Raw genomic sequence first — 25684 nt, 5'->3', positions numbered from 1 at the left:
AAATTTTTGTAAAAACGTCAACAGCTTGTATTTTACATAATATTCATCCAAAACATTACGCTACTGCGCAAAAGTCGATCCGTACTTTAATTGTATAGTACAGTTAGTTAGACAATACTGGCCTTAATGGGAGCACTAGATATATGCATAATTAACAGATCACGAAAAATGGAGGCCTATGGGCTTTTGTATAGTCTTAGGCTTCAAAGAGACCTTAAGAGACCATCGGAGTGCCATATCTACAGCGGACCTCAGCAGATCATGTCTCGTGAATATCATTTAAACACCTCTTCCTGATGTGCTAGTTCATTAGGGAATACCCACCTCGTTAAAGTTCCAATAATAGAAGTACCACGAGGAAACACGCACGACTGATCGTTGTCTCTTGTTGGACTTGTTTGTTTCTAATAATCACCGTCTATATCAATGTTTACTCAATAGTAAGCATTATATAAGCTTCGAGAGGCAATGTATTCTACTTATAAAAATCCCTACTAAGAATGTATCTAAGAGTTCATGTATTCACTTACTAGTTTTACTCACTCACTATTTGCTCTGCATACAAATAAAACCCAACAAAAAGACGAAATTACAACTTCATCCCCAAAGTTAATTGCTCCTTTAGGTACACTGAACAACAGCTGTCCAGTACCATTACCAATACAGGTTAAGTCAACATACAACAAAAATTATGACCTTTTTTCCAATTCGTGGATTATAGCTTCTTCAAATACGCGTGTTCTGTCAATAGCGAGATATTGAATTTTATCTGTACTTATCACTTGAATGGCTGCTTCTTTATATGCTCCGGAATATCATAAATTCCGTTCTCAATTTTTTCTTTATTTTTTAGTCTATTTGCCTTATTAATTGCAGCAATCATAGCCGATCGTTTTATTATAGACATTTTTTTCTGAAAGGCCATTAGCACCTTAGAGCATATTCGATTCAAGCAACGAACAAGATGTGATCGAAGACGCTAAATGGATTTTAATTTTTCAGAGCTCCTAACAGACTTCCAGTTGCAAAGATACCATCTATCAGTTATATCACATGGTAGTCTTTGCGTGCTTTGTTCCATTTAATCTCACGCTATTTTAACAATCTTCTGCTTGATTCCTGAACCTCAACGAACACCAACAATAGATAGCCATCTCTTAGCTACCTAATGCACACGCAGCTACCTAATGCACACGCGCCATCCTAATACGTAACACTGTGAGCTTCAATAAGCTTGAATAGATTTCACGCTGTTTCAGACTTCGGCAGGCAAAAGCACGGCTTCTGTTTTAGTTTCTTTCAACTGTGTTCCCTCTGACCCATTGTTTTCGATCGAAGCTGTGTTTTTATCTTGCGTGCATCTGCGCCTTGCTAGTCTAGACTCACCTGGTGGCTTTTAGACTCTTTGGGGAACTGGCTGATTCTATGCAGCGCTGTGCATGCGCAGGCTGCAAATATACAGGTCAAAAAAGCGGCCACGTCGTTCCTTTCCGCTGGCATGCGGCATGACTCAATGTTACTACCGTTATCATCGCCGTTCTAGCAACAGCAGTAGTAAAAGCGCTCCTTATTTTCTGGCGTTTCCGCTAGAATTGTTGGTATCTGGGCATCAGTTTTCGTTCTCGTTGGGACGAAGGTCTCTCTTGACGCTTGTAAAACGATGAAGGAACCCACTCCACACAGATATAAAGGAACGCAGTATGGGATTTCCAGAGGGCAGCCAGTACGAAAAGAACCGTTGCATAGGGTGGAGATAAAAGTGCTTTTAGTTTGATGGAAGAGTCATGGAGCTAAGATCTCGAGGCAAGGACAGGCAGACGCTAGGCAACCCGAAGGAACAACAAAGGCGGGAGGTTATGGGGAAATCAGGGGCAGTGTTGACGAGTGCTGCCTTTCCTGTATCGGCTACGGTGATGCGAGATGGTGGCCGAGTTTACATCTCCACAATAGATCGAGCAGGCGGGAAACCCAGAGGTGGTAGGAAAGGAAATCCTGGAAAACATCACAACCACTTAATCGACAAAAACGTGTCGTACACTTACTGATGAAGCTGCTGCATCCGCCTGGGATATCAACATGAGGGTTTGCCTTGTTAGCTTTGCGACTATAGAATCAATCTAGTGCTTTAGCCTTTTGAAGTCCCCTTTGATAGTCATAGTATGACTAGATAAGTTCTGTGGATGAATAAACTTATACATTGATTTTCAAGCACAAGAATTACAGCTAGCACTAACGCCTAACTAAGAAAAATATAGGTACGTATCTCTGCGATAGCTTGTATTCGGTAACTTAGATTTGAAATGCCACTTTAGAAACTAAAGCGCAAGGCACCTACTACAGACTTACCATTGTGTATCATTATTTCATGAATTGAAAATATTGTTTTTCTCGTCATTATAGGCAACCTCAGTGGAACGGGCTCACTAAAACCCATATAGAATTTTAACCACGCTAATACGAACGTTAGAAGTTTGCTCCGGCGTCAGAACTGCGTATAGTAATCTAGACCTGGTGACAGATAGAATCTGCCTCCCTGTAGTTGCTATGCGATGCTTTTATGAGTCGTTTGCGTTGTTGTTGCAGTGTAAATATCGGATAAGAATTACTGCTAAGCAAATATCGGCGGTTGACAACGTTGAGAAAGTTGAAGAGCAGTGCGGGGCGGACTGTTGGGAAAATCGAGTCCAAAGGATCGGAGCAATGTCAGACCCTGTCGGCTGAGGAGAATCCCCACACATGAATGCAGACCTCCAGTCTCCCCTAGAACAGTACAGCGATATATTACTCCAACCCCAACAACGATGCCGAATTCGGAGACAATTTCTCGTATACCCAAGATGGCTCATCGTGTGCAGCTCCGAGTGCGCGTTTGTGCGTGTGTTGACAACGAGATGTTTCCTTGTCATAGCCCTATTTGGGGATGTGTACAGTATCTAGGATCTCAGATATCAAGATAATTTCTTACTTTTTCATTCTAGTACTCCCGTAAATTATACATGCTTCCCATGCAATTAAAATTATCAGTCCCATACTTAAAACTGATATACTTGTCTGTGATCCGCGAAATGAATTCTAAGAAAACTAAATCAAGTGTTTATAATAATAATAATAAACAACGCATGCAGAGATACTATTAAGTTGAGGTAACAAAAAAGAAACAAGCTCACCTATGCAATACTCTCACCGATGATTAATATCTCTAGCCTCGCAAATATGTGGAGTGATTGTTTTAAATTCTTCTCCTAAAAAAAATAGCCCTTCCCTATTGAACGTTTTTTTTTTTTTTTTCTATTTAACACTTATATGTTCGACAAGGCGGTGATATTGTCCAGAGGTCGACACAAGCACGAGACGCCACTGCGACCGCTCTAAACAATTGCAATTGAAGCGTTTACAAATATATACCATCGTATGATATACAGTTGTACTGAACGAGAGCCTACCGTTTAAATGTAACGCCTCCGTGTGATTGTAGGGTACAGGTTTATTCTGACGTGCAAAGTAAACCTCATTTCCGCTGGCATTTGCACTAGTAATAGACTTTGTATCCATTAATTACAGCTGCTAGTAAGATCACAAACCTCACCGCCGCTTCTCTCCTACCTCGAAGCGCTCGCTTACTGCAGATGTATATGGGGCCAGAATAAATAAAATAGAGGACTCGCAGGTAGCTCCTTCGCAGACTGCGGCGGGTGGCAACGTCACTTTGTAGATAGGTCGCGCGCCACTGTCGTCCTGCCTTGCAGGCTATTTTGTAAGCTGGTTACCCCGTTCGCAGAAGAGGTGCGCTAGCTATCTGCTTAATGAATGCTCTCACTCGGCTCTGATCCTATCAGACAAAGCAGGAAGAACGGAAAGGACCTTCTTTGTTCGACCCGGGTGTTACTCTCCTCGATAAGCATTTTGCTTTTCCCGCTTCCGCTCTGGTCGAAACGTAAGTTATCATGATCAAAATGATGACGGCAGCAAAAGTGAAAGAAAAATAAAAGTCATTACGTCGGGTTTGTCTGTATCACGGAGACGATGAACGTTCGCGGTCCATTTAGCATGTAGCATTACATTGACGCTACAAACATATTCACGTTTCAAAAACGGCTTTGTGGCGGATTGCAAAAATATAGACGAGAGATAATCATGTATGGAATAGAGCTCTTTTATAGCCTGAGCTCAAAAAAGAAAAATGGTTCATAGCAGACAAAGCAAACATATGTAATCGGGGATGTATGTTACTGAGTTTCCATATAAAGCAAAAAATAAGATACCATCAAACATACAAAAGCTGCGTTTTCGTATAGTCCTCATAAAGATAAAATCTCTCTTCTTCCCATCCAAAACCGACAGACCTAACCAGTGAGCTGCGGTACACGGTTAGTCTATTGAAAAATGGCATGTTGCTAATATTCTGTTTCAGAATGGAGTATATCAACTAACTGTGATCACCCTTCCTATAAAAATCCCGCCGATACCCGTCATAATTCGTGTTGTTTCCATATGACACTGGCGGCGAGGATGTATTATTTCATCGGAATGTACTCCACTTTATTCAACCTCTCGTCCTATTCGAGCTTTTTTTTTTTTCTAGATGTTCTACACATAAAACACATTCTGCCTACAAGTTCAATTTTGTATAGGAGTCACCAAATAGAAGGCGCCGTACTATTTGCCATATTTTTGAAGTTCTTTCGTACTTTGAGTGCCTGAATGAGTACTGTTCGCATGTTACCCATCGTCGGATATTTCGCGTCGGTCACAAACAACGGAGAAGGCTTCGATGGCTAGAAGAAAAAACAGGCTAATATTTAGGAGGCACGCGAAGCGCCCATTTGAATCGATCTCTGGCAGGAGTAGCATTCAGAAAGTAACCGTCTCCCACCTCGTTGTCTATCCGATCGCGTCCATTGGATGATGCGTTGGTGATGGCACCCTAGTGATGTCCTTTTCGCCCATCCGCACTCGAGGAGTCCTTCGCGCCAGTCGATTAGTCCTTTTGGCCTAGGCAAAGTATCTGCGAGTCATCATCGTATCCAGCTCTTTATAAAACAGACGACATCCATATTCTATCTAGACTAACATGTCACTTAACTATCGGCTAATAGTTCTAACTGGAAACGAACATTTCGAGTCAATGTATAATGTAATTTTTATTATAATAAGATAATTTTTTGTTGTACATACGTAAATATGTGTGATTATATATATACGAGTCGAAAATTCATAAAAACATATCATGTCAAGCTACAAGGACTAAGTAGTCGTAAGGCTGATGTGCGTCGTTGCTTGGAAGTTTTGTTAAAAGAAAAAAACTTATTAAAAAGAAGATTCGGACAACTGTTCCAACGATCGCCACTCATATCCATTTAAGCAGCTGTAAAACATCACTATAAGTTATCGAACTTCAAGCTAAAACGTACAGCCTCCAGCCATTTTGCATACGATAATTTACTCTAAGATCAATAATATATTTTGTCGTGCTGTTCTACTGATTATGTCGTATCTGAATAAATCTTAGACTCTGTTCGATCAATAAATTATTTTCTTTTGAGGCTTCGTCAAAATATCGATGTGCAGACCCAGTTATTTTCGATCAATTTCAGGTGATAATAATCGACGACAAGGCTTTGTAAATATATTTTCAAACAAGCGATTATTTCAGAATTTTACCGAACAACTTAGAAGAAGAGATACTTAAGATTCTATAATCATTTTCTTACATAAATCGGGCGCAATTGCAAGAGTTTCACTAATTTAACTTTAACTTTCAACTTGCACAAGCAGAAAAGGTCCAACGAGGTTAAAATATATGAACGGGAAATGTGTGCCGCGTGAAAATTCGTGCATTCGCCGAAGATCTTTTTCAGTAACTTCAACGCTTCGCGTATGCGATGGCGTCTCATTAGAACCACACAGGTCAAACATACGCAGCTGGGTTAACAGAATTTCTTCTAACATATTTCCGTAAGAAGAACCATCAACAGAAAAAAAACTTCAATGGCACCCACAGTTAAGATTTCACACGATAGCGTTGTTCGTGAATGGAATGGGGCTTTCGGATACGGCAGTTTTGTCTACTCGGTGATCTATACTACCACCAAATCGACCAAAAAAGCTTATTTTTACAGTCACGTTGCGGCTGTGCCACTGTCCGAGAACTCTGTCTTTAACGTATTTTATGTAACTCTTGAGTGGTTAGTCATTCTAGTCGAAACGTCTTCACGATACGCCTACGAGGTTTGCGATACGCGCCGGATTTTCATACTGCAACAATTGCACATATGGGATAACGGCGTTTGAGAAAATTTAAGGCTCTCTCGTAGCGTGAAGTAGAGATAGAATCTGGGGGGGGGGGGGGGAATTAAATTTGCACGTGAAACCTGTATTCTAGGCAATTTTCGCCTCGTCCATTCGGCCTTGCAATTAATGGACACCGTAGTCAATAGATGGGGTTGAGTGGAGGCTATTCTATCATGTGGTCTAAACAGACCCACGAAAATACGTTTATATTCGAAAACCTTCAATTGAATACAACTATGTCGTCGGTCCATATAGCCCTTGGACTATATGAGCGCTAATGATACAACAAAGCTAAAGGATGCATGAAAATAACTGTGGCTAGAGATTCTGCCGAGCTAAGCAGGTTACGGTTTATCTACTATAAGTCCATATGTGGCTCTACTAGGTAGTCTGCGGTCTTAAATATTTACACATCTCTGAGTTGTACAAGTGTTCAACAAGTTATTTAGAAAACTGAATTTTTTCCATAATATACAAAAAACGCATCATATATATATATATATATCCGTACCGAAGGCACCTCGATTACTTCCGTAATCCAAAAATGTATTGATCAGTTATGAATCATATAATAATAAATATAATAAGAATAAAATGTCTCAACGTAGCCAGTGAACGGTGGCCGTTGTTATGAAAATGACATATTTCCATCTGGTCAGAAAAATAGGTACTTTATACAGTGAGGCACTCGATAATTAGTGGGACTCTGGTTCGTTTTGCCGCTGTCATAAGAGACAAGTGGCGTACAATGTTTTCATATTTGTCTATAAGGTTTAGGTACACGACCTGGCGATTTAGCTTTGAGCTCGAGCACAAGCACGCTTAATTTTCTGATACGTTCGCCTAGAGCAACGCTGACAGCAATAACAAACATAAAAATCAAACTACGAATGGTAATTCAACTTCAGTTTAATGAACACATAATTAATTTAGCTAAGTGTCCTGTATTTATAAGAGTTTTATAATGAGAAATTACGAGACCTTAGCTTGCACAAATCAACCGTTTGCTCTAAACTACTCTATTGCCCTCTAACGTGAACGCTTATCTATATCAATCCTAGGCATGTATATGTATTGGAAAACTTTTTTTTTTTTTTGAAGAACCTTGCTCGCCTGACTCAGAGATGATTGAGGGTGTCCACCATTCATTCTTCGGCCTCCGAATAACCGATGTACATATGCGTTTGATTAAGTTCAGCCTCAAAAATTTCCCTTTTTATATTAGACCAAATGCTCAGTTGCAGTTTAATTCAGCCGAAGGAGATAGTTCCAGCTGAGCCCGAAGCTAATATGTCTGGATGGAGAATACCCAATCCGGATGATTGCACGAAAAGGACGTTCGCGCTAATCTCGCATGCAGTGCCTATGATGTTGAAGATGAATGTCTTGTAATCGTATTGTACGTACAATGCCCCTCCTATTGCAAATCTTTCCTCTGACATGAGGAAACTTCAATTGTAAAGTTACAAAAAATGATTAGGGAGCATAGCTGGTCCATCAGCTACAGCGTCATTAATTATCCATCTAAAAAAACTTCGCCAGCACACTTTCTTCCACATTGTACTGAATACAAGTTGAAGCTCATGTCGCTTTAAGTTCGTCGCATTAACAATTTAAGTTCGTCGTAAAAAACAGCTCAGAAGTGTCAAGTTTGATTGGCTTGATGTACCAGACTCGAACTGGCATAAATAAGAGTAGGCATCGTCGAACCAAATTCTGCTCACGCTTCTCCAAAACCCTTTGTACTGTGAAGGTGCCAACTATCGACTGAGGTTACTTTCTAGCACTGAAGTGCATCGTTACACGGTAACCTAGCTCGCTCCGATTGTTCTTATCCCTTCGGGTTAAAGTTTATTGGCCCGTGTGCTTAATTTAGAAGCTTGTAATTGCGATACATCCGTAACATTTGGCATTACATCAATACATTTAACTATTTTAAACACGATCTATCTACTAAATGAAGACGCTGTCGGATCTTACCGAATTCACTCCGCAGACCTGCACACTTATCAGTTGACCCAGATCATTCTATTTTTCGACATAGCTCTAAGACTACCCGTTATCGCCTTATTCCGCGTATACGCATCAACTAGTTATAAACAGCCTCTGAGTTATTGCTACACCCTGTATCCTCGCTAATTCAACTGAACGTTTGCATTTTAGGAAATTGACGAAGTTATTCAGATCTATCAATCATACCTTACCACAGCAAAACCATGGTATTTTTCCTGGTCATCACCTTATCGCTATTCCAAACGGTACTTGTAAATTGACCAGAAATTAAAGAGTATCAGTGTTGTTGCATTGTTTCCTGGCCCCTCGGTCCATTGTCTACGGCAGGTATGTTCCCGGTCCGCTGGACGACCTACACGTCCAGTTAGGGGGTTTCCTGCACGACGCTAGCTAGCTAGCTGATCGACGACCGGTTCGTGTCCTGCTACAGCTTTCCGAGGTCAAACAGGCCTTAGTTGTCTCATAGAAGGAAATGATCTAATGAAACAGTCTTAAGAGAACGATAAATCACCATGATTACATATACTTAGTGGACGCGGTCGCTGAGCCATTTCTGTAACAGCCTTCGCTCCGGCACTAGGTTCGTCTCTTTTCGCAAGCTAGTATTATGTTTTTATTGTTGTCAAATTTACATCAAGTCGAAACGCCCCACTCGGTCTCGTAGCTACGCAATGGTGTCGATCGTGTAGGTATAAATGGTATATGAAACTCCTTGATAGCACTTTAGGAAATTTGTGTCGGTACGTGACAACTGAATTGATTTCGTTTACCGTTTGATGCTAATTCCCGCTGAGCTCGACTGCTGGGTTGATCCTCAATAAACACTGCTTTTGTTGAAACCTTAAATGGAGCTTTACTTATTGTACGTGATTCTATCCGTTGAGGATGGTCACTCTAGCGATGACCAGAAGTGTAGCTAACACAGCGCACTGCGCGTCCAGTTACGCAATTCCCATCAATAACTTAACTATAGTAATGATTACGATCACGCAGGCCAACACTGTCATTATCCCATAGCTCTGTCCAATCTCTTTCTGCCGCCGTTATTGGCTTACCGTAGTTCCTTATTAAAATAGATAAAAAAAAAAAGGTTTATTTAAGATTTCGTTCATTTTCAGGCGTTTGCTGAGTTCATGAACCACATACTTATACACTGATAGCAAGCCTGATAACATCATGATAGCTCCCATTGGCCATAGTACGACAATGTTACTTCCTATGTCCTAATGCTGAATAGTCTCGTCTTTGGCCTGCACACACGGCTGCAGTTCTTCAGCCAGTACATTCACGTTCTATGTGTAACAGTATTCGTCCGAAAAATGATCCTTTCACTTCCCATAAACGACAGGCCGAACTCCGTGGTTTACATATCGAAGATGCGCCACGACATTTTCGTCGAAAAAACTGCGTAATTTCTTTCTGCTATTCACTGATTAATAGTGAGACTTGCTCCGGAAATCGTTAATCATCCCTGGCAATTCTTCCTCCGCCCTATCAGAATTCCCGAGCGGCGCTGCAGTATGCACGGCTATACTTCTGGTTGACCATCTGAGCAGGTCGTATCTTTGGACCTTCCCGCCATTTTTTCCGTGAAGCTTATATTATCATCCTTGCTCGGAATGCCACCGTCATCGCGTCCGGCGTCCATTGTTACATCTCGTTTATCTTGTATATCAAATCACTGTCTCTTCCACGCAACCACACACATGCACCCATGCTCTGCTTATCATTCTTATGCAACTGTGTTATGTGGTCATTCTAACTTCAACAGCGGACATTCTTTTTTGTCAATGACCGTTTCATTTCTCGATCGCCACGCTCGTGGGTTAATAGCTAGAAAGGTATACGATAGCAGTTTGTCTAAATTGGGTCGACTGACCTGGTTGGGTCTGACGTGAACAGTACTAAGCATCGTGGGACACAATTCAATCTGGGACATCAACTCCTCTACCAATAGCATTCGCTCTGAGTCCATCTTTCTGCTCGTTTTTCGAGCGCCCTTTACATTCAATCCAATTTTACCTTGAAAGCATCTCACACATCGCAAACCTCGACAACGGACGGTCGGCCGTGCCTACCTAAAGCCAGACGTTGCTGTGGCGTTACGTGAGAATTACTGCTCTAAGCAAATGTCTTTCCGATCCTGCTGTCGCGACTCCTTTGAATATTTGCATATGTGCCTGTGTGTGAAAGAACGATCGACGAAAGGAATGGCCTGTTTGAGTAAACGAACAGTCTGCTGGCAGTGGTAAAGCAGTACCGATAACGTGCACCGCATCCTTAGATTGACTCTGCTTAGTTAGTGTGGTACATATATGCGCGTGGGCGCAATGTAACCGATGACTCTTCAAGTCAATATAAGTAGCTTGTGACAATCGTCTAGAAAATAGTGACAGGTTGTCCATATGTAGAAACTACAATTGGAAAGACAACATTAAGCTTTAGATGCTGCATTGAAAATTGAACTAAATTTCTTACGCTGGGCAAAATTCTGCCTAAAAAAATCGTTGAGGAGTTGTGCGTATACCTAATATAGCCTCGGGTCCATGTGTACCTTGCTTGTGTATCTTAAGGGCAAAGTTAAGGGCAGCCAGAGATGGAAAGTCAACTGGAAAGGGACGCCATACCGTGTTGATGCATAGCGTATTGCCCACTTGGATAGGTGGACAATGACTTCGGCGACCATTTTTTGCCCTGCTAGCGAAGGCCTTCACAAGAGTTTGCTCCACTGACGGAGCCAGTAGACCTAACGAGTCAGCGTATTGTCATTGCATTTATGCGGTACCTATACAAATATTCGGTGCGCGTTCTTGCTGATGTGGATACTCCAGTAATTCAGTTAAGCATACGAAGGTGACGATATAACCGATTTTATCAAAACGAAGACTAGCTTTGCGAGGTAAGATATTGGCAAGGCAGTGATTTTCCTCTGTCCTGTCCGTTAAACCATCGTGAGCCAGATCGATTTCAGTGACGATTCGTCTAAAAATTGGTAGAAAAATCTGTTGCATGTTTGTGCAATGTCAGCTAAAAAACGTAATTATATTGACGTATAATGATAAGCCTTTAACCTATTATTATCTCAAGATATGTAGAAATAACATAGACACACCACATTACCGATTGAATATTTATTCCCACCATTTGACGGGCACTGTCCGACAATCTGATAGACATACGGGCATAGTACACGATATTTCGATTTGAATTTTATTGGATATAGTAGAATTTAGACCGGATAAGGATTCGCTCTGCCCTGCGCGCAGTTGGTCCCTAGCAAACTCCGAAGACGCTTTCGTTTTTGTTTATTATCTTACATCCGGTCGATTCGGTCAGAACAACAATGAGCTTGCACATTCTGTGCAGAGCGGTACTGGAGTAAATGCTGGATACGACAATATATCCACACAAACATTTCTTGTTGCTCAGCTGTACGTCTTATCCGTAAGGCCACCCGAAGGCTACTTTAGTTAATGTCTACGACTGTGGACATTCTATCTGTTATCACCTTATCTATAGAATTTCTATTTAACTTTCATAGTAGGTCGGCGACTACCTAGGTGGTTATATAGTCTTGAAACAAGGCCGCTGTAGCAAGTAGTAGTAGAAGTGACGAATTCCAGGGAGTCTTCCACCTTTCTCTTCTTTGCATTCTTTGCACCGAAAATCTGACCACACTGCGCAAATTCATCAGGGAAAGAGAAGCAGACGTGTCCACTCAATGGGAGTTAGCGTGACAGGGGATCGGAGTTAAAGCGGCGGTGAAACGAGAAGGAAGCCATAGAGGCTCCAGTAGTCTAGGCGGAAATCTCGACGGAAATGCTGAGATCAGCCAATCAGACATAAGTGGCTGTCGGGAACGCGGAAGATGTAGGGAGGAAAAGACTATGTAGGGATATGCCGGCAGCTTTGCCCCTGAGGGCTGAGCGACTTCCGATCTAGCGGCGGACTAAAGCTTGAGTGCCACTGGTTTTGGAAAAGAGACTCGAAAAAGTGCTGGAGCGCGAGAGTAGATTTAGGGGGTTAGCCCTAACTAGCGAAGTTGGGGCGCAACAACATCGACTTGAGCAGTAAGTGCCAGTTAAAGGCCTAGCCTACCTTGGTCTGACCAGTATAATAGAGCGGTAAAGAAGTAACTTTATTGGACTTAACATGCGGTATGATTTTAGAATCGTACAGAACTTGACCGTACGTGCATCAAAGTTCATATAGACAAATGTTGCCAGCTGGGCGATTGAGTTTCCGTGATAATGTTAAGGCAATATATCTATCAACTAAATTTAGAGATCCCAATCAAAAACCGGGCGTAGTTAAATTTTGTTCGGCATTAAAAAGATTTAGTCGTCTGTGGTATTGCTTAGCTGGACGATACAGTGAAATATAACGAAGATTAAGGATAAGTGAAGTTATTCTAAAATGGTGCATCGTAGGCTAACATTTTTAATACGAACAAACCTATAGTTATTCATTCACGCGCTTTGACTATTATACTGTACCCCCAGATTTTCAGAGAATGATCCGTAACAAGAATATTTCTGAGGATTCATTTGTCTGACCTATTTAAACTAGGATCAAATTGTAACACATTCATACGCTAATTAAAGAATGTCTCCGTAAATTACTGAATTGAAATTAAGAAAATTCCAAGCTGTTGGAGATCCAAGCTGGAGCAAAAGGTAACTATCTATGCTTTAGGCTATTTTTAGCTCGTGTTAGTGGCGAACGTCCTTTAGGACCTTTATATTCCTCGAATTCATACCACTGACCTTTGAACCCAGAAAATTTTCAAACAAAAAAAGCAATTAAAAATTCAGACACATGTAAGTGGATTTATCAAACTACAAAGATGACAAACTTTGATTCCCACCTCTTAATCGATGCTTGTGGCCTGGAGACGTAGCTGTAAATGACGAGTCCTCGTTGATGCTATGGTCGTCCAGCCCCGCAGAAGCCACAGTCTTTTTTTTTTTAGATCATTTGACAACATAGAAACAAGGCAATGAAGTGCGATAGTTGCAAGCATGCTGGTGTTGAACATTCAATCAATGTTCAAATATACCCAGATCCGACCCATCCATCTTTTTAAAAAGTCGCAGTAGCTTTTTCCGTTTGCCGTTGTTTCCCATTAAACTTTCAGCAGCCAAGTGGCAGTGGTACGCGTGTGCTTTCTAACCGGAATGCTAATACGTTTAGGTTCTGTTCCTTAGCTTTCGATCACTGTAATTTACAATTCGGTGCTAGCTAAAGGCGCTATTCATGTGTAAGGCTCGCACCCTGCGTTGGCCTAAATTCATTACTATTGTCCCTCTGCAAATCTCAGAGCTAGCCAGGCCGGATGTGGCCACAGTGATAAACTCCAGTGTATTTAGACAGGTGGAATCATACATTCACACGAATAAAATAACTGTGTATACTATAGTGAGCACTGCCTGTATTAGCTATAGATCATACAACTTCGCAGTGTTTGACAAACATTGCATTAATTCAAGCTATGAGGTAACACTTGATCTCTTTTCACAGATCGTTTGCTGGCATTTCGTGACCTGAATAGTCAATTTCTGGTAATACACAACGGATTCAATAAAAGGTTAAAAATTAGAAGTTACTAAATGAATTCCCGTATCGATGAAGATGTCAATCAACAATCAATACCAAACGTGTGGTTTGTTTATGTTCAAGTGCCCGGTCTTCATCACTATGAAAAATTCTCTACATCGAGGAGATTTAGACGTATTTGAAAATGAAATCGAACACTTCTTGATTATTTTTTTTTTTTTTAGTAAAAACCGTGTAGTATACAATACGGTGAAGTATGAGAAACATGCTGTATAATACGCAGCGAATACGGTGTTTGACCTCGGGATGTCTTATACGTATACTGTAGTCCGCCGAAAAATATACCATAAACATACATATAACGATAGAATCTCCTCTTCTTTAGCAGAGTCATATTAAATGCGATGCTATCCCTGAAGTCGTTCCTCCTTTTAGACAAGTGTGCATCCGTACGTGAGCGATCACTACCTTTGAGTTCTTGGAAAACCGCCCGAGGACGAGACATGGCTGAGTTCTGCCGTGGCAGGCCGTGGTGCAGTACCTGAACGGTGAATCTGATGGAGTATGCACACACTAACACAGATATGTCATATGCACCGTCAAGACAGACGCAAGCTCTCGCCGCCAACGTTCCCCGCACACACGTAGCCTCCCATATGAGCATCTTATTGAATTCCCATTATATTACGTGCGCGGCTCGATCTGTCTTCCCGTGCCCTCAGCAGCCTCCTCTCTGTGTTTCATCTAACTTTTACGTCGGGACGTGGTGGCTTATTTTTCCATGTCTCTGCTCTACGCTCGAGCAGAACAGTCGGGTGGGGCGCTATCGATGGGAAGCGGTTGAAGCGCTAGCATTGGCATATTCGCAGATAGCAAGCACGAATAGGTTGAGACGTACGTACATACACATAGTTCTAGCGAAAGAGCCGACGAGTTGTTAGACGCCTAACGGAAGCAGGCGGAAGTGGGCTTCTTCGCCGTTCTTAGCCTGTAGCCATCGGACATTATGAGATTTGCCCAAATACTATTAGCTTAGAGAGAAGCTCTTAGATATCCCCCGGGGGTCCCCCTCCGATGGTGTAGCTAGAGTGCATAGTGGGAGACCTTCGTTGTCTGTCGAAGGGAGCCAAACCATCTGAATGGTGGCCAAATCATCGATTTTGGCTTAGCTCAATAGACGCAATTCCCGAATTAGCCTAAAAGCCAGAGAATGGTAAAAAAAGTGCAAAAAAAGAAGAAAAAAAGCAAAGTGTCTTCCAAAACGTAGGTGAAAGACGTTAATTGTTTTACGGCGAGCAATAAACAAGATTAAGTTTTTTCTACCAGATTGTAAAAGATAGTAGATGAACTGTCAGCCACCGAGGTCCGACAGGATAAACTTGCTGCTAAACGCTAAGTAATCTCGCTGGAAAAAGCAGGCGATTGACAGTATGTTACTTGATGAATAGCATATAAGCAAACATCTGCTTTATGTCTAGATTGGTCTTCCTATTTTGCGATGGAATGTCAACTTTCCAAACGAACTTTGCCATAGATGAAGCTTGACAGTAACTAAGTCTTGCTAGTTATATTTGTCCGAGGTCTTTCGGCGATTCCTAATATCCCGAAAAGCCCATCTTTTTTGTCTCCATAAAAAGAAGACATAGCTTCTAACTTCAGTTTGACTCGCTTGCGAAGCTCACACATCAGAGTGATAACTCGATTAATAGCACCGCCTGCGGCATCGATGCCGTTGTGTGACATATCTGTTGTTACATAGAAAACTATGCATATGACATGATATTGCTATTTGTTAGACAAACCGCAACGATTGACCGCATGATCACAGTTACCTCTTATAAATGCTTGCTTATAATTACAATCGAATGCACTAGCCCTGTACTTAATTATAACACATATACATAACACATTAAGTATTTTATCATATGTCGTCAACGTAAAAAAAGGTTAAATACACATTACCAACAGCACGAGTGTGGTAATTTTTTACCCCGTTTCTATGCACTCTATCGAAAAACGAAAGAACGCTCCGTTTATATCGCTATTCTTCTAAAATACAGCTGCCTTCCCTAACCCTCCGTTATAGATATTGCGAGACTAACTTGATGGCGTCGCTCCAACGCCGTTACCGTCATTGGGAGGCTCGCGTTGCTATGACCACCTACAATGGCGTCGGTCAGATAGCTAGGCACTCAGCAGTCAGATTCGATCGAGTATTGAAGTTTGGTTGGGTCGGTCAGCAGACCGACAGCGCAGCAGGACAACAGGCTGACTGGCCACGGAGGCGCTAGTGGCGAGCGGCTATATAGCAGACGCAATGAGGTCATAGCAGAGGTCTCTTGGTAACGTTGTTGAAAGCATGGTGTAGCAAACGATGGAAAGCTGGCGCGATTTTCCTGTGTACCGCGCCTCTCATTCTCCACACAGTCATGTATACAGATATATAATATATGTAGCGTATATATATGCTACAGGAGATACGAGCGATAAAAGAGAGACAGAGCTGACGGCGAGAAATAGCTTTATCTTTTTTTAGATTAACAGCACACACGCTCAGCATCGTGCTTGCTTCCACGCTCTGCACCGTCTGCCCCATCGGCCTGACCTCGAAAGAAGCCTCCTTTATATATCAGACTGCAGAGGCTACAACATTCCCAAGACGGCATGGCAGAGAGCGTAAATGGAGAAATGTGCGCTTGTTTCTCTTCATGGCTAAGAGGACAAACATTCAACATGTTGCAGCATTCGCTCCCAGTTTTATCCAAGTCAAGCACGCTTGCCGCTCTATAAGCACAGGGCTAAATCAGTTTCATAACCCGCAAATTTTGTTTCCACTTCGACCATCCTTCCCATCGTTAAACCAAGGGCGTCGTTGGGTTGGCAGGGAGGAAATTGCAATAGAACAGACTTTTCCATTATACTTCTATGTATCTCGTCTCCTATTGTGCGCGTTATCTGGTTGAACTTGAGGTCTACCGCAAGCCAACCCCCAAGCCTTTTGCATGCTTATCCCAAATCAGTGAACCTCCGCCTCCGCATCCGGGAGCGTGCCTGCACTATAGGATGCTTGGAAAAGAATAGTCGTTCGTGCTCTTACGAGTAGCATGAGCAAAAAGTAAGAAAGGACGAACAGAGGATGGATGAGGGTGGGCGTTATACGCATGCACAAAGGGGGCGACATATATACACACGTCATCACGTACATAGTGACGATAAGTAGTTGTCGTCGTCCAGCGATGTTCGTCAGCTCCGAAAGAACACAGTGATTAGGTTTAAGCTGGTGCCTTTGCTTCCATTTTAAAAGATCTTATATGCAAGTGTGTGTGATTCAAAATTCTCTTTCTTGCTCTTACTTCCTTCTGCATCCTTCTAGATGTTTCTTCACCATCGTGCGTCCATTTTATCAAAAGACAGCACCTGTTTCCACTTATAGTTAACTAAGTGGCCATTTGTACAACACAATAATAGAAGCAAAATGTTAGCAAAGCCAAAACATGTGAAGTCTACATGTACACTTCAAAATATAAGCAAGTATAAGTAAAGAAATGTGCTCACCAAGAAAAAGTATAAAAGAAACCTGTGCCTACCGAGTAAGTGTGTGGCTGCGTTGACTCGATACATTAGATGCTAGCAGTTAATCGTATAGCCGTTATCTGTATGAGCGTGGTAAAATATTGCGGTTCACCGTACCATGCTAACTAATCATCGAGGCGCAGTCATAATACACCTTGAGGATTGGAAACAAAAATCGACATCAGCAACAAAGGAACTAACTTTTTCTCCCCCTTTCTGTCCAAAGCTGCCATTGCCTCTTCTGGCATTATCGCCGACGCATCGGCGAAGGAACGTCGAAGTTTCCAAATCAAGACGTCCACCCAAGCACGAGTCCGCCGAGAACAAAGAACTCAAGGAAGACAAAGGGCACCGACAGCGGTAGCATAAATCGTACAAAGAACTGCTATAAAATTCAGTTTAAGCTAATGTATGCGCATGACGAAGAGGGAGGCGATGGCGGAGGAAAGGGCAACGAGGCTCTCGATACTACCGTCGGCATCACCAAGGCTCCAACTGTTATACTATTCGCTGGGGAAGGGGAAGTCGACAGGAGCAGAGAATGGATAGAAGACTACTTGAGCTAGCATATTGCAAAGAGCCGAGTAGGTCCCTAGGATACATCTTGCAGTTCTGCTTGTCCCGTTTCTGAAAATCCCGCAAGCGCCTTAGAACGGCAACGAGCAATGCTACTCAGGAAGGAAGTGTGAGTTGAGACAGAAGAAAGCATGACGATGAAGCCGATGTGGTGCCGACTGGGACTGCACCAGGGTTATCTCGACAACGTAACTAGGTAGAAACAGAACACTGCAATAAGGATGAGGCGCAGGAGAAAATACTCCGAAGATGCAGCGAAAAGTTCACATATTCCTGTCTAAAGCTTTGCTAAAAGGCTTCCTAGACTAGGCAAAGATGGGGAACAACGAACAAGCGACCACTCTAGCTCCCTATGAACGAGCCATGCATGGGCATAGAATATTTCTCAAGGGACAGTTTTGTCAATGGTTAAAGTGGACATGCACCATTTTCGAGGTAAAACGAGGAAGAGCAAGAACTAAAGTTCAATAGAAAACCCTCTGTACGGAGGTAAGGTCGTTGATTCGACTAGTTTCGTATACTCCTGGATAGGCCTATAGAGGCACGTTTTCATTCAACTTTTAAGTTTATTATAATTAACAAAGTTCGTATTGAATTTAGTTCATGACAGAAAAACGATTTCTATTATAGCTTATCAGACGAAGCAAACGAATTGCTTCTGAGTGAGACTTTATTGAAACAACATCTTGGGCAGCATAATACGAAACGCTATCAAAGTTTAGAACACTTCTTTCTGCAGCTATTTTCTTTTTAAATATGCGTTCTATTGGTCACACGCTTATATGACAATATCTACATTATCCAATGCATCCATAGCAAATACATGCTTGTAAAGTTTTAGATATCGATTTTTATTAGAAATATGCACCGTATAACATTTCAAAGGTTGGATAGCATATGCCATCATTATCGCTGTTGATTTCAGTCGGTTCCGTGGTGACGGCGGCGTGTCAAAATATGGTCAGCTAGATGAGGACGAAGGTGGATATCAAGAGGGTGGTGCGACTGCCCCTGGAGGCTTTGGAGAAACTGGGGGAGTTTCCGGGGCTGGAGAACCTGTTCATTCTGTTGACCACGTGGAAATCGACCATGGACCACGAGATTGGCGAAAGTAAGTATGGCTTGCTTGATGGGATTGGAAACTCACTTATTAGCTTCTTTTTTTGGGCAGTACAGCATTCCTATGCTTATTACAGTGGGTAATCCACCTCGAAGAAGATTTTCCACCGAGCAAAATATGGTCTAAGATGTAAAGGCATCTTGTTTGTATCAAAAATAAGGATTTTTATCGCTTATGAGCCAGCTAGCGAAAAAAGTTTGAATTAAAAAAGCATCGGCATTGATTTTATTGAAAAACGTATTCATTTATATATAATTCTTGCATAATGCCCTTGTAGCAATACATAAGCAATGATTATGCTGCCAATTAGTGCAACGTTAATGTAAATGAACGGATTCAGGTCCAATCAACAGAAATTCTCTTTTTCACTTTACTTCACTTACTTCACTTTACAATTACTTCACTTTATAATATTCGTAGCTCACTACATGGCTTAGTAAGCTAGGTATATTAGCGAAACTAGGAGAAAAGCTTTTATCTAATAATAACTTTGCCAAAACTTTTTCAAATCCGTTGCTCAACAAATAATAGCTTATCATAATTCTGGGCGATAATATCTTCATAATACTACGCCACTATATCACTCTCATAATTAGCTACTCTTATAGTTAGATACAGCGGATAAAATATAGCACAGGTTAGCGGTCAATGAAAATGACACTGACAGCGGTATCAAGAACGCTATACTATACTTGGTTTGGTTCCTCCTATCCTGGAAAGTAGCTGGAAAGAAAAAAGGACAAAGGTAAAAAGCCTTCTGTAATTCCAACCAGTTCCTACCTTCTACTGGTCGGTCGCTTTCTACACCCCGCTGGTGCCCAGACGTAAACGGCTAATCGGCATTCATGAGATCCTTAATCCTTTCAAAGGCCTCTCACACCCAATACAACAAATGGGGCTTTCGACCTAAGAAGCCAGTAGGCAGCCTGCCGGCTCTGCAGCGTTGAGCCATGGCTTTATAAAGTCGACCGAGGCGAGACAGGCCGATCCTAACCCAACATTTCCTCCGCACTCATTGCTCCCTTCGTTCGCCTTCGCCGAAGAGGAAGAACCGCAACTCGCGCATCAGCCCTCTTGCCTGGCGAACTCCTCAGCCAGACCGTTACGACGTGGGCCTACTACCGTGGCCGTAAACAGGTAGGCCCTCCTCAATCAGGCTAGAGTTGAACGGCAAGCCGCGAGCAGTAAAGAGCCGCTTGGCACGCAGCAGGCAAACAGACAGACAGATAGATAGCCGGACTGCGATAGTCGGAGCAGAAATGGCTTTTGGAACACGTAACGATACCGGTGGTCGCGGGAGCTGTAGTTCAAACAGAAGAAGTTAATTGGGGGAAGCTAAGCGGGAAATTCATGGAAGTGCATGAGCACCAGTCAAAAAGAAGCTAACACAGCGGAATAAGGAGCCAGCAGGATGCCGACGGTAGGGAATGAACGCGAACGGCTCGGAAGAGGCCACCACTGGTTCGGCTAGTGCCTTTCACCATCGCTGCAGCAACGGGATCTTCAACAGCTGCAGCTTCTTGACGATGAATGAGCAAAGCGGGCCAAACCACTTACGTGGGGGCGTATATGAAGATTTAGAAGGTGAAGGCGCGAGGCAGTGGTAAGGCTTAAAAAGGGCTTTGTGAGACGAACCTTCATGCCCATGCCCATGCCCATGCCCATGCTTTGCCCCTGCGCTTGTGATTCTCTAAACGAAGAGTTGGCAGGAGCGTTTGTATGAGGAGGCACGTCGAGTGCATTATCTTGCTTGATATGACTGTGCTAGAGACCTTAGCCTTTAAGCGCAGCTTCGATTCATAGTGAATAGCTTTCTTTTCTATAGCAGGAACGCATCAGGTTCATTCGCACTTTGAACCTTAGTTCTTTTAGCCCTTCTACGAAAACTGCTCACGGCAGTCTCCATCTCATAGTAGAGGCCGGAAATAAACTAGCGACTAGAACACCTAGCGAGTAGCGGTGTCTAACGATTCTTAACGATGATAGCAGCTAATGATGAAGAAATAGTGGCCTTTCATGAACGGCTTGTTGTGAGATATGCACAAGGATTATTACGGTTGTAAAATGAATACTTATCTTCTGCTGTTACTACCAGCGCACGTATTTGGAGAAATGGACCGAGTATATGTATGCAAGGAAATAGTCTTAGCCGTATATTTATGTAATAAGGATTCAGACCATTTATTGTTTCTACGCGATCGTGCTTGTCGTCACGCAAATCAAAGATTTTTCACAACACTAACTGAAACGTGCCGTGCTCCTTATTTTTAACTCAATTATTTCACTTGCAGACATATGGAACCAAACTGTCCGTGTGCGCCAAATATGTCGAAACGGATGACGGTAGCTGTACTATCGTCTATTGGATTCCTAATCTCGTTCGGCATACGATGCAATTGGGGTGTTGCTATTGTTCAGATGACCAGTAACACAACAGACGAGGTATCGGCTCAGAAACTTGGGTGAATAGAATAACTATAATCTATCAATATTCAAATATGGTAACAGCTCTCACTGTACTAATGCATTGTACAGCAGCCTATGAGAAATCTATCTAAATACAGGTTCAGGTTTACAGGATCACTTGCTTTTAGCCAAACGACGCTTGACGTCCAATAGACACCCAGAGAACAATACCGCATAAGGAATATATCTCTACTATAGTCGCAGACAGTCAATTATTCAGTGATGCTATTAGCTAGAAATATCGATCAAGACTGAGAACTTCTAAATTTGAAGTTTTGCTTTGCCCTGTTGATTTGTGTCAATAATATCTTTGTCTAATTGTACGCTTTATCACATGGTCTTTGTTTGCTTCTCTTTACATTTCTATGCCGGTTGTGGCTGCCGATGCTTTCCGGTATTGTACTTGGGCTGCCTACCCGATAACTTCACCTGCTTCTTGTGTCACAGGGTCCTGAGTTCGACTGGAAGGAATCGACAATCGGTTTAATTGACTCGTCTTTCTTTTGGGGCTATCTAGTAACACAAGTACCAGGCGGATTTCTGGCGGCCAAGTATCCCGCGAATCGAGTATTTGGAACAGCTATTGCATGTTCCGCTGCGTTGAATATACTGATTCCGGCTGCAACGGGCGTCGGTGTCGGAGCCATCATATTTGTCAGGGTGATGCAGGGATTAATTGAGGTACGTGCCACCTTCATGCGTCACTCTAACCATTCTACAGAGTTATAGAAATCTGCTGACAGCTGATTGACACAATCTGTAATGCAAAATTGACCTTGTTGATTACTTGCGAACAGTCTGTGCATTTTTGGCGACTATGATGGTGATGACTATAAACACTTCATACTTGGAGAAAGGCTAAACTTCGCTTTGCTTTTTGTCTTAATTGTATCACATGTTATGACTGGTATATCAAAACGTATCAGAAACAAAATGCTCCGTCTCTTTCCCATGCCCTAAAGCACAACCCTAAAATATTAGTATAGGACTTAGCAAAGCTAACCTTAACAGGACTCGCCTTGTAACGCAGGATTCCTTCTTATATCAATAGTTAGCTAAAATTTCCACTCATTTGATGAAAATATAAATTGAATCAAGGTCAAGGTTATCTAATATCGAAAACGAAATTTATTCATATGATTTCCCAATAAGTGACGATAGGAATAATAACAGCTGTAGAAACTTTTAATATGTTAATTCTATTTTTTTTTTTTTTTTAATATTTTAACTTCAATAGAAACTTTTTCTGATGAACCCACCGTTAGTTCCACCCAGAAAGAGATCAGGGTCTTTCGAAAGAAAAACTGTAAACTTCAAGGATGAAGACTTGGTGAGGTTGAAAATGCATAAATCTTAACGAATCTTGTGTGTTTCGATGCAGTAATGTACGTAACCTTCAATATACGACACACAGTCGGAACTGGTCAATGAAACAGCTTAAACCTTATGCTAAGATTATCTACAAAGATAGCTTGTTTACACGTGAGCGATATCAGAAAGATCTGCGTAGTGCTTAGAGTGAAATGGCCGGGGGGGGGGGGGGGACATTTCCGACGGAACTGTGCACATCTTACGCTTGCTGCGGTATTTTCCTGTTTTTGTTAGATACTGATTCAAAGGAGACAGGACGCGTCAGTAAGTAAAAACGCCTCGCATTGTACCGCACGGACCTAATATAGTCTCAGCAATGACGAGTCTATATTTAGATATTAACGCATAGCTGACATACTTGTCCATCTTTTTGCAATAATGCTAGCGTCATTGTCTATCGCGCGATTGTTGTCATCGTCGCTAAATGTATGCGGTATGTTCAGGATATCTCGAAATTGAGCTGTTTCTGCTTTTTTACCCCCTGTACGCCCCTCGGCATTCGATCTATAGATCGATATTAGGCCATCAACAATCCGAACGCGATTTACCTTTATTGACTGCGTTCGTTTCTAGCTTACAACACAGTGTGCTTGACTGTGCGCTTCTGGGGCTACCAAAAGGTTAGTCGTCTACGCACCCATATATATATATATATATATATATATAGGTACGTGTATATGCATAAGAGTTATTTGTGTCTTTATCACGCAACATGGGGGTAGCATTGTAAAACAACATATGATGTCTATAAACATAATGATAAAAGTATTAAAACCTGTTTGTTTTCTGCTGATTTGAACATAAGCGACATCAAAAATTACTGTAGTAAAAAAATGAGGTGACCCTACGGAAAGTTCTGTGAGAACAGACACAACCCTGTACCCAACCACTGACCACATGCATCCACTTGCGCTTCGCTATTACTGCTTAAGAAAGAGGTTTTGCATGCTCGCTGACTCATGGCTTAGAATATATGACTATGGCTTAAACGCTTGTCGATTTCTGTTACTTATTGAGAACACTTTGCATCGCAAATAATTTCTTGAATTTATGCACATTTTTCAATAGTTAGCTCTTAGGACGTTCTTATATACACCTAATATGAGGCCGTGAAAAATAGGTTTACGATGACAAAAGATGTAAACCTAAAACTAGAAGGCGTCTCGTTAGAAAGGACGAAGCTCTGAAATGAAGCAAATCCTGTTTCACCAAAGTGTTTTTCGGATTGCAGGCTGGCAGCTTTTCCTCTCTAAGCCCTGTCTACTTTCTTCTCGCTACTATTCTGCTTCAAACGCGATGATCTACCGTTGAGAGTGCCCTTTCGTCCGTTCAAGACCACAATCTTCTATAATTCCCTCATACTAATCAGCAAAATCTCTAGATAACTCGTAGGCTTCAATGGGCGCATTCTAGTAAGACAAGTATTACCCCGCCTGTCAAAGGTTTGTTGTGGTACTAGAAGACTTAAAAGTTACCATTATTGATGTGCGTTTGACCTTCCGGATAGAGCAGTCATACTACAGAGAACCTTATACCTGAATTTCTGCAAACGGTTGAGCCTTAAAGAGGAAGCTTTAAATTGAGTCGCCGCGGAGACTTTTGAAGTAACTTTTAGACGTAAAAGTTTGATAATGAATTCCCGCTTAGGGGTCTTACCAATGTTTCACAAGGCCAACAATATTAACCAGCATCGTAAACAATAAATCATATAAAAGATTACGAACCATTTACCAGGAAGGATTCTTTCTTGCACTAAAATATACTATAAAGATACTTAACTGGATTATATAGTTGAGTTTTCTTAGAGAAATGTGTTGTCTCAGGATATTTGAAAAGCACAAGCTGAGGTTTCGTACTAGGTTAATATATTAAATAAAAATAATACCTACGGTGTTACGGTTTGCTGAGCCTATCCTAGTAGATAGCTATGAAAATAAAGAATACACATGTTTGTGTTTTTATCAGGCTACTCAAGCAAGCACAGCACAGAGGTAATGCTTTAATATATTTATCTACTTAGTCATATTGTATATGGCCAGTGATTTGGACGCAACCCGGTCAGATATTCTGTGCTTTTGCTGAAAGAAAAATTGGAATTAACCTTCACCTCCACTTATTCTTACGAAACACCTCATCCTATAACTGTTTTTTTTCTCTGCAAGGCCATTTATGCTTTGTACGCACACCCCAGCGGAAAACCTTAAATGCAAATTTATCTTTGCTATTGTCAGTCGGCCCTCTCTCCAAGCTCCCTGTTTCGAACGGCTATTTATCTAATTCCCCGATGCATACGTTAGTCGACGTGTTTTTGCCTAGTCTCGTTAATCTATATAGCGAAATCACGAGAAATCCTGTGAAACAAACGATCCCCGTTATGCTGCCACTCCACAGTTGCTCGTTGATTCTTCGGAAATTTTTAGCGACAAAGCGCTTTGCCTCGTCTAAGTCAAAAAAGTCTCAGGAAAAATTACTTCTAGTAAGTGTCGCCCACTTGTACATATTGCTGCGATCCCCGAAGGACACTATCAACTTTCGACTGTTCACTTTCCGCGAGCAATGAGTGAATCTAGGTCATGAGAGAAAAAAAAGCACTTTTTTATATCCCTTCGATTCTTCTCCCCACATCGATCAAGTTTCTAGTGAATGTGGCAGGTACAGGTCAAGGAGAGGCACACAGGTAAAGGTCAAGGAAAAATAACGGGACGTGGCGGCTTTGAC

General features: G+C 41.9%; 1 protein-coding gene and 1 long non-coding RNA gene across 2 annotated transcripts in view; one reads left to right on the top strand and one right to left on the bottom strand.

The window, feature by feature from the left end:
- Positions 1–25684, top strand: part of LOC111270087 (vesicular glutamate transporter 1) — a 125357-nt gene that overhangs the window by 89720 nt on the left and 9953 nt on the right. Inside the window, exons 3-5 of the mRNA XM_086972360.1 lie at positions 18935–19120; positions 21421–21571; positions 22043–22276. Of these exons, the coding sequence (XP_086828486.1) occupies positions 18935–19120; positions 21421–21571; positions 22043–22276 (571 nt within the window). The remainder of the gene's footprint in view (positions 1–18934; positions 19121–21420; positions 21572–22042; positions 22277–25684) is intronic.
- Positions 795–2547, bottom strand: LOC147752166 (uncharacterized). The gene is made up of 2 exons (XR_015314846.1): positions 2347–2547; positions 795–1992 (listed from the first exon to the last, which is right to left on the bottom strand). It is a non-coding gene; the product is annotated as an uncharacterized LOC147752166 (long non-coding RNA).

Source organism: Varroa jacobsoni, unplaced genomic scaffold (assembly GCF_002532875.2).
Source record: "Varroa jacobsoni isolate VJ856 unplaced genomic scaffold, vjacob_1.0 scaffold_1444, whole genome shotgun sequence".
NCBI lineage: Eukaryota > Metazoa > Arthropoda > Arachnida > Mesostigmata > Varroidae > Varroa > Varroa jacobsoni.
The sequence above is the reverse complement of the archived record's forward strand: the minus strand, read 5'-3'. Positions and strand labels throughout refer to the sequence as shown.